General features: G+C 37.3%; 1 protein-coding gene across 5 annotated transcripts in view; it reads right to left on the reverse strand.

The window, feature by feature from the left end:
* The window catches only part of LOC106880254 (uncharacterized), a 176,892-nt gene extending 167,483 nt beyond the window's left edge, over positions 1–9,409 (reverse strand). For 2 of the 5 annotated variants that reach the window (XM_089341283.1, XM_089341280.1), the window contains exon 1: positions 6,408–9,409. In XM_089341283.1, coding sequence (XP_089197409.1) covers positions 6,408–7,031 — 624 coding nt within the window. In that variant the 5' untranslated portion in view covers positions 7,032–9,409. The remainder of the gene's footprint in view (positions 1–6,407) is intronic. The other 3 variants (XM_089341281.1, XM_089341282.1, XM_089341284.1) reach the window with 2 other exon arrangements.
* Positions 9,410–10,423: the final 1,014 nt, after the last annotated feature.

The raw sequence follows: 10,423 nt of genomic DNA on the forward strand, positions 1-10,423 counted from the left end.
TGCGTGTATGTAAATGTGCACGTGTGCACACGTATATGTAAATGTGCACATGCGCACACGTATGTGTAAATGTGTGTGCGTGTGTGCATGAGTGTGTGTGTGTGTGTGTGTGTGTGTGTGTGTGTATTCGTTATTTCTTCATGCAAGGACTGCAGTAATTATTTATACCACAGTCGACAATACCAGAAAAATGTTTCTGAAAAGGTGGGTAGTGGTGGGAGGTGGTAATGGATCTAGTCAACTCACACACACATTCCAGAATTGGACTAGCATTATTTTATCAACTCCCCACCACCACCACCACCACCACCCCCACCTCAGACGAAGGGTAGGGGTGGGGGTAGGAGAGAAACAGTTCATTCAGTACAGCTGATTAGATCGAACTTCCCCCCACCCCCTCACCATCCACCCCCGCCCCCAACAACAACAATGGATTAGTACTTGCTTTATCAAACCCAGCCCACTTCACCTTCCTGGATAGGTTCAGAAAGCCACAAAGTGGAGCTCCAAAAGAATTTAAACTCAGAATATAAAGAGAACAGAACGTAACTAAATACTTGGAAAAGTGTTTCATCCGATGCTCTACCGATTTTAGCAGCAAAGTTTTTCCCAAATCATACCTTAACCCTTTAGCATTTAAACCAGCCATTTTTTAAAATTTATTTATTTATGCGCCCTTTTAAAGCCTAACCAGGCTCATGGGCCCGGTTTCCCGGTTTCTATGGCGTATGTGTTCCCCTCCCCCCCCCCAGCTGGACGGGTTGCCAGTCCATCGCAGCGTTACTCAAGAAACAGGAAGAAAGAGCGAGAGAAAGTTGGGGCGAAAGAGTACAACAGGGGTCGCCATGACCTTCTGCTGGAGTCTCATGGAGCTTTAGGTGTTTTCGTTCAATAAACACACACAACACCCGGTCTGGGAATCGAAACCACGATCCTCCAACCGCGAGTCCGCTGCCCTAACCACTGGGCCATTGCGCCTCCACAAACCAGTCATATGCAGCTAAAATATTCCACCCATTTTATGTTCAAACTGGCCAGATCTGGCCTCTTGCACCTATGCTACAATGTCATTCTAAAAATAAACAGTCACATAATTGAAATCTCAAAGCTGAGATAGTGTATGATAAATTCAAAACAATGTGAATAAACAAGAAATACATTTGACAAAGGAATCCGAATGCTAAAAGGTTAATGTCTTAAAAAATAACAGGATGCGGTTGGATACACTAGAATGCTTCTGATCATAGGTCTGCTTGCTGAAGGCTGACCTGGGTGAAACGACAACGAAATCTCTCGTAAAAATGAACAAAACACTAAATTTTGTTCTTCAACGAAACTGAAAGCCAATATGACAAGAGAGCCCTAAATGTGCATTTAGGACTCTGAACAAAATCCTTACAGTATTATTTGTGTGTTTGAGATGTGTGCATATATCCAGGGGTCCAGCTCTTGTTGTGATTTGGAGGCTTGTGTGTCTCAATGACCTGGTTATTGCCCGAGTCAAGGATATACTACTCAAATACATAGAAGTATAATTACTGAAATTTTTTTCAGAATGTGCTTTTTTCTGGCTTATAACAACTGACTGAGATTACAATATTATATAATAGGGATGAAATTGTAATGTTGCGAACTGAATGCCTTTCCTACAGATATTATCATAGAAGCAAAAAGGCCAAATGGGTGAGGTTTTTCTTGGTGAATTTTCAGTTCAAATTTGATGGCAGTTGTCTATGAAGTAAATAGATATACAAATTTCATGCCTTGTTAAGTTTTATCGCGAGTCAGGTATAGTTTGCTGGTCATTCAACCATGTCTATTTCCTAAATTACTGGATGTTAGGTAAACAACTAGAGACAACAACAATGCCTAAATGCCACAGTTGCAGTCACACCTAGTATGTTTGAGAATTAAATTACCTATTTACTAACATGACTGATATATATGTATAGAATATATTATTTCGACCTTGGGTATATGGTTAGTAGAATGCTGAGTAAAGCACTTAATTTTACAGGGAGGGGCAAGTCGATCAAATCAACGCCAGTACTCAAATGGTACTTAATTTTATCAACCCCAAGAGAAGTTGGTCTAAATGGAATTTGAACTCAGAGTGTAAAACGTTACAAGAAATTATCACTCGGCATTTTGTTCATCAATAATGATTCTGCCAGTTCACTCGTCCTGTAATAACGGTTTCAAATTTTGGCACAAGGTCAGCGTTTTCAGAGGAGAGGTTAAGTTAATAACATCGATCCCGGTGCTCAACTGGTATTTATTTGATCGACTCAGAAAGGATGTAAGTCAAACTCAGTCAACTTTGCACTCAGAATGTAAAAACGGACAAAAAGATGCATAGAATTCTGTCTGGCATGCTAACAATTTTGCCAGCTCTCCGCCTTAATAATAATAATAATAATGGTTTTGAATTTTGGTACAAGGCCAGTAATTTTGAGACAAGTCAATTACATTGACTCCATTGTTTAACTGGTACTTATTTTATCAACCCCACAAAAGACGAAAGGCAAAGTTGACCTAAGTGGACTTTGGACTCAGAACAATGACGGACAAAATGTCCGGTGTGCTAATGATTCTGCCATTTTGAAGAGAGAAGAAGATTAAATCGATTCAACTGACTTCTGTGCTTAATTAGTACTTTAACGTATCGCTCCACCCCACACCCGGCGTGATGAAAACAAACTTGACCCCACAAGATCTGAACTCAGAACACGAAGTTGAAAGAACTTCTGCAAGATGTTTCGTCCGACGCTCTAACGATTTTGTTTTAATAACGATAATAATTATCATCATCATTTCTAATATAGATACTACGCTAGCAATTTTGAGAGGAGAGACTTTAACTCAACTAGATTGACTGGTATTTTTATTTCATCGATTTCTCGAAAGGATATCATGGCAAAGTTCATCACAACAGTCTTTTTTTTAAACAAAGAGTCAAAAGAAAGATTGCAAGTCATTTTGTCCGACGCCCTTACAGATGATGAGACAAATACTGTGTGTGTGTTCGTTGGATAAGAAAACCCTGTTTTCACTTCGGCCAGCTGGTATGCTGAAAAGAGTGGTTAACGGAAATACTTGGCACTTTAAGGACTTCCCAAGATTATGAATGAATGAATGAATAAATAAATACACACACACATACATATATATAATTATGACCTTTGAATTAATTAATATATTTAACTCTACTTCAAGAAGTGTCAAGTACTTTAGAGTCTGTGAAACACCCTCGTTCCTACGAAGAAGAACATCCTGTTTGTAATAAATCAAGATAATTACTGTTTTCTTTTAAATTTGATGAGGGCTTTAGGCTCGCGCGTGTCTCTTCCACAGACAATATTACGACATAATCTAAAGAACTTATGTCTATACCTGTATCATCTTCAGTATTTCTTTTTCCATGACATTTCTGTCAGTGTTTCTTAAACGAGCCTTTTACCAAACACTGTATTTTCGTGACTCGAACACTCAGCTCTTTAGCATTCCGCATGCATAGATGAATGTAAAAGGTCGGACTGAATTGAACATTTACAATGACATAAACTTAAACGATCATTATATACATAAATATAAATGTCATATACGCTAGTGTCAATGATATGACAGTAAGCTTTGTCTAAAAATAGAGCTTCGAAAATATATGTTAAACAGAATGAACATATCTCTGTGAGCTTCAGAACATTACAGAGGAAACACACTTTCGCTGTAAGCAGGGTGTGAAGAAATAAAGGCAATATCATCTGTGAGGGGGTGGACAGTTTAAATTCTTACTGTCTCATGCCTCAAGTGTGTTTTATAAGTGATACAACTAAAAAACACCTCCATCCTCAGAAACAACGGAAAACAGGGCCTTAAAAGCATCATAATCCATCCTGGTGCAAAACAATGCACTGAGGCACCGACACGTACAAAGTCGGTGCACACAGATTACTATTGGACTCCTAGACTCGTGGGACCGCCAAGTTGGTATTTAAAGTGTTACACTTTTGGTACCAACCCAACCGAGACGGCCCCTTGTTCTGTGGCACAAACTTCCCGTTTTAAAATGATCTAAATTAAAATCTTGCAGCAAAGTTTCATGTTACATTTGTGTCCCAAATACCCAGTTTGATAATAACAAACTTATTTTACTAAATTCTACATTATTTTCAAAATTAATTAAAACAAAACTAGAGCATTCTAACAGAAATATGGTAACAAAAGGTGATAGGGTGGGAAAATACCTAATAATATATAGAATGATCAAGAAAAAAGGGGGAAACAACATGAAAGAAGGAATACAAGATTTAAGAAACCTTCACTGGCTTAGAACAGCAAATGGTAATTAAAGAGGCTTAAAAAGTAAAGGAACATATATGGAAGAGATACAGGGAGAGAATAAGGCGGGGAAGAGGACTGACCCTCAAATGGTGGGCATCTTAATACCGAAGCAGCGATGGAAATTGGCTTTTGATCTTCGTATTTTTTACTACGACCTTAGTTGAACAGTGACAGTTCACATCTACCTTTGATCACTGCATTTAGTAACACTTTGCAAAAACCGTGATAGTGTTTACTTTGTTTTTTAGCCATTGTAAACAAGACTTTACTTGAGGAGTTACAATATGTAACTGGAGAGAATATCTATTACCAAGACGTAGTTTAAATGTAGTAAACAAATTAAATCCTTAACTTCTGAATCTTGTGTACCCTCAGTAAATCTGGACCGATTTGGCGGAGGTAAAGAATACGCACACCACCCGTTTTCGGCCTAACCCTAACCATCGGTTGTATGTATTCTTTACCTTCGTCGATATTCTACTTTTCTGTATAAATTTTTTCCTATCTCAAAAACACAAGACACACTACTGTTCCCACGTGTGGACAATACAGTATATTTCAAACAAAACGCAAAAGATTTTGGTTTTATTGTCTTGTGAGTTTTTCTTTCACCATTGAACGAGTGCCGAATTAACCATTAAATAATATAAACACGTGTTTAGGAAACCAAAGAAATTAAACTGAGTATACCCCCCGCCACAGCCGAATTTGCTATGCAACTTTATGGCAAATGCGTTTTGTTTTGTTTTTTAATGAATTAATTGTTGAAAATTTGCAGTTTTCTCTTGCCTCTGTTATCAACGAAATCATTTATTTTCAGTGCTTATATTTCGGGTTAAATAAATAAAATAAAGCGAATTATATCTAACGTAGTTGTAGGTCTGACACGAAAGAAAACAATTTTAAATCTATTATGAGTCCTTTTATGCGTTTAACGTGTTGTCAGATATACAAAAGAAGGGTCGTCGAAGGGACGCCATTATCGGGGCCGGGTTTAAGTCCTCAGTTGGCTGGCCTTGAACCAGCTCAGCCTTACACCCAACAGCTATGGGCTTGTGGTTTCTTCTGCAACACCGCACGAAGAAAAAAGGGCAAATGCGGATAAAGGGGGCGGTAAAAAGTTACTTGATGCAGAAGCATGGCAGTTCATATATCCATACAATTGTTTGGTTGACTTGAAGCAACACAAAACACAGCTGCAAAGTGAAGACAGAGAAGAACGAAGGGAACCAACAACGAACGGGGAGGAGACTCACTATCGCAAAAAAATAAATAGATATGGTTTTATATTTATTATTATTTCATTTCCACTCAACAAGATAATTTGGTATTCTGTGAACAACGAACGAAATCCATTTGAATATTTCAGAATTTTCTTTTGCGAGTTATTTGTTTACTTATATATGTAGTGGACAGACAGGCTGGATATGAAGGAACGTTTGTAGCAAACTATTCTTGGAAGGTTGAAAGGTGGTTAATCTTGTTAAATAAACGTAGTCTCTGAGTCATACACGTAAGGTGACAAACTATTTTGCTTTTCTTTGCTATTTGTTGTGCTATTAAATCATATTAATTCTCTATAATAACTCCAATGAATGAATGAATGGATTTGTGTGAGAATGTTTAACATACATAGCAACAGACTGCGAAGGACAACAAACTTCTAATTATATATATATACATCATATATATATATATATATATATATATATATATATATATAGATTACACGTAATCAATACAGGGAGGTTTTCAGTTAATGACACGGAGATACAAGGCAAGTTTCTTTACCTGGCCAATATCCGTAAAACAATTTAGTTACTATAAAATGATGAGCAGGTGTTACTGAATTCAGTATTGAATGACATTCGCTTATAAGTTTAAATGTTTAGTTTTCGCAGACTGTAAAATTTACTGAGGATATTTTGCGTGAAAATTTCAGATATATACATTTATTACAATATAATAATATATGTATTATAACCTGTAAAAAAAAAATGTCCAGTAGCATGTGCATATGTATGAATATTTAAGATAAATAAATGTCAGCTAGTTCTGGGACTTACCATTTCATCAAGGGACTTCAAATCACAGGTAATAATCTGTTTCCTGGGAGGTGGTGGTTCACCGGCTAGTTCTGCTTCGATTTCTTCCTCCATTTGTACAATTGTGGGGGCCAGCATGCCAAACTTGGCACCAACCCGAGCCACTTCTAATAAGCAGAGAACCACACTTCGTTCATTTTTCCGTAAAACCAAATCATCGGTTTCGAACCTGAGAACCTCCGGTATTCCCAGTTCTCGGCACCACGATATAAAGTTAGACACATTATCTCTGGCTTGAAAAGTCTGTGCTTTCACCTCTTTACGAAATTGAATCTCAGTTTGAGGAATATCACGTATGAACTGAGATTTGGTAGAGAGTCTCTTTTGTTGCTCTAGGGCGAATTTTCGGACTTCGTTCGCATGCTTACACAATTCGACCCCGGTCTCTAAGATTTCGAAGAAATTATCTACGTTGATGGACTTTTTATAGAGACAGGTAAACCAGTCAGCCAGATCTTCCTTCATGGCATAAAGATATTCATCTTTGCTTTTAAATGGTTTGAAAGACTTGGGTTCCAGAATCAGGATGGTCTCTGTGCTACCAGAGCCTGGGTTCGGGGACGGATATGTATCGGTACTCTCCATGGCATCTGCCTTCTTTTACTAATCAAACGTGTTCGACACACATCGTGTGTACGGCGGTCGTGTATGTGCAATGGCAAAAATACTGCAGACTAAGGTACCCAACATAGCGATGACGTACGGTGGATAAATGTTATCGTGAACATCAATCAATCAATCAATAGCGACCAAACAATTTTTAATTTAAGCCGAAATCACAGCTATCAGTTAATCCTGTGTACTTTGCATCATCCCAATATATATATATATATATATATATATATATATATATATATATATATATATATATAGCAAGAGAGAGAGAGATGTCACTCGGTCTTTTCAAAGATCAAACGTTCGTTTGTGAACGGGAAGTAGTCGTAGAACGTCGAGACTATATATATATACATGTGTAAATAATAATATATTTTACCTTCTTCATACGCACATGTAAAGGAATATAAAAGATGATGAATAGATATTATTTAGGAGTGGAGCTAAGTTTTTCTTTTCTTTTCTTTTCTTTTCGTGCGTGTGTTTTCACTGTTATGAATGAATCAAGTGTTGAGTGAAAGAATGAAAATAATAAGACTTTCCTCTTTGCAAGCGATCATGTGCGCTACCAAATTTTGTAGCAGTAGTTCATTCATTTCGGGTGACGAGCAACTGCGTCAGAGTTACACACACACACATATGCACGTATATGTATACATACATACACACACACAAAAAAAAAACTCATTCAGAACGGGTTGTGCCCCAATGCTCGTCTGTGTGTGTGTGCATGTCTGTTTGTGCATATGTGTGTGTCCAGGGCAGACCGATCTGGGGTGAGGCGAATCAGCTAAATCCTGCGAGTAATAAATGGATAAATTATAATGCAAAGGTTTCTTAACACCTAGTTATTTAAACACGAATGTGTTGCTATGTCTGTATATATGTGTGTGTGTTAAAATATACGGTAATAATACACCGATTGTTTCTGTGCGTAGTTGAATCCATGTGAGTGAGAGTTTGTGTACATACTTGGATATACACATAGTCACTCTGTCTTTCACACATACACGTTGAGTATGGGTGTGGACAGAATCTGTGAGTATTTATATATTTATTATGCGATTTAGAACAAGAGCCGGACAGATTTGGATCCGGAGTTTAATTACAACTAAACAATTAACAACGATGCGTTGCTAAAACCACTAACAAGCCGAGAATTAATTAATGTAGGAGAGAGACAAAAGAAATGGTTAGAGATCCCTTATTTTATTCATCGCTTTTTAAATGAAGATTTAACAGAGAAAAAAAATTCATTAATGAAGCTCGTGAGGTAGGGATCTCTATGATAAACAGTGGCCGGATGATGGAATATTACAATAAAATCAACTGTTTTGACATGTTCCTAAACGGTTACAAAATTTGGGTAATTTTGGTGAATTTCTTGCGGAGATTACCACATAAAGGAATTCCAGAATTTAAAATAACAAAACTGTTTAAATTAATCTTTAAGAATTTGAGAGATATGAACCGATTTTAAGAGAGTAAATTAAATATTTGGTTAACTGAGGAGAAATTGATGGAATAAAAGAAAAAATGAGAAGAGAGATGAGGCGTAGATAGATAGATAACGCGTGTGGAGTGTATTAGAAATAGAGAGAAGAGTGTCGACTTGTTAATTAATAAATAAATATTTAATTAAATATATAAATAGAGAGATTATTAAATAAATTGAAAGGGAAGTCGTCGAAGAAAATTACAAACTGATGTTGTCAGCAGAATGGAGTAAGATGAAGATGACAAACTGGTTCTAATGACAATTCTTTTAAAGCTATTAAATAAAAGAAAAAAAAACACACACATACAATACATACACGCATGTACTATATATAGAGAGAGACCCGGCTGATTTAAGTTCGATTAAGTACTTCGATGCATTTCAAAAGAAGACAGAAAGAGGAAACCAACGGCGATATATTTATCTTGCAGCCTTCGTCATTACCGCCAGTTACGACATCTCTCCGTTGCAAATTGGAAGGAATGTATGAGTAAATACAGAGTAGTTTCAAAATATAACACACACACACACACACACACACACACACACACTACGGCAAACACTTCCTTACTCTTTCTTTCTCTCCCTCTTCCTCTCTCGCTTTTATTCTCTTTCTTTCTCTCTATCCTCTTTCTCCTCTTCCCGCTCTACATTCTGCCTCTCTCCTCTTTCTCTTTCCCCACTTTCCTCCTTTCTCTTTTCCCTTTTTCTTTATCTCCTCTCTTTCCCCGTTCTATCGCTATCTGTTTGTTTCACACACTCACACACACACACAGACACACAATTGTTTTCTCACTTTCTCACTAACACACACGCAAACACTTGTTTCCTTTCTTTCTTTCTCACGTACTCATTCTATCTCGCTTTCTCTTTCACACACACCAAACGTTTTTGTCTCATTCTTTCACACACGCGCGCACACATTATTTTATTCTCTCTCTCTCTCTCTCTCTCTCTCTCTCTATATATATATATATATATATATATATATATATATATATACACATAAATCCGAAAGAGAAGCACACTCTAAGATGTAGAGCAGTTAATATTATAATGGGGGAGGCCGGTTTATGGGGTTACCCCTTGTGAGCGATCCTTCTCTTTATCTACCTCTCTTTGTCACTCTCTTCTCTCTTTATCTCTCTCTGTCTCTCTCTCTCTTACACAATTACACACCCAAAGTAACATTTGTTTTCTCTCTCACACACACACATATTCATAAATGTGTATGGGCGGTTGGGTGGTGTGTAACCCGCATACAGGAAACTCTCCGACTACCAAACCAAAACCACTTTGAGATTTCGCCAAACCGAACGATATTAATCGAACTACTTCAGCAGCAATGAGTGGAATGTGAAGAATTTATTGTCTAAAAGACTCCACAGAAATCATGTGTTGATGCGTTGAGCTTCACAACAACCAGTTGGCGACTGCAACAGAGATTTTCACAACGGCAGTGACAAGAGCAATAAAAACAAGGATATGACGACCATCAACCACCAACAGTAAAAGACATGGAATGAATTCCTCATTGAGTACCTGTATATGTGTGCGTGTATATATATATATATCTATATATTTCTGTAGATGCGCAAGAGTTTCTCTGTGCGTATGTGTGTCACTGTGCGCGTGTGAATTTCTACACATACATATGTATGTGTTTGTGTCAATGCATACGTGTATATGTGTGGAATATGTGTTACTGCTTGTGAACATTAATCTCTGCGTGCGTGTGTGTGTGTGTGTGCGCGCGCATTTCTGTATACGTGTGCTTCTGTGCATACGTATGTATATGTGATTATATGTGCGCGTGTGTTTGTGAGTGTGTGTGTGTGTGTATATCTATGTATACGTGCATGTG

Source organism: Octopus bimaculoides, chromosome 24 (assembly GCF_046866305.1).
Source record: "Octopus bimaculoides isolate indiv1 chromosome 24, ASM4686630v1, whole genome shotgun sequence".
Taxonomy (NCBI): Eukaryota; Metazoa; Mollusca; class Cephalopoda; order Octopoda; family Octopodidae; genus Octopus; species Octopus bimaculoides.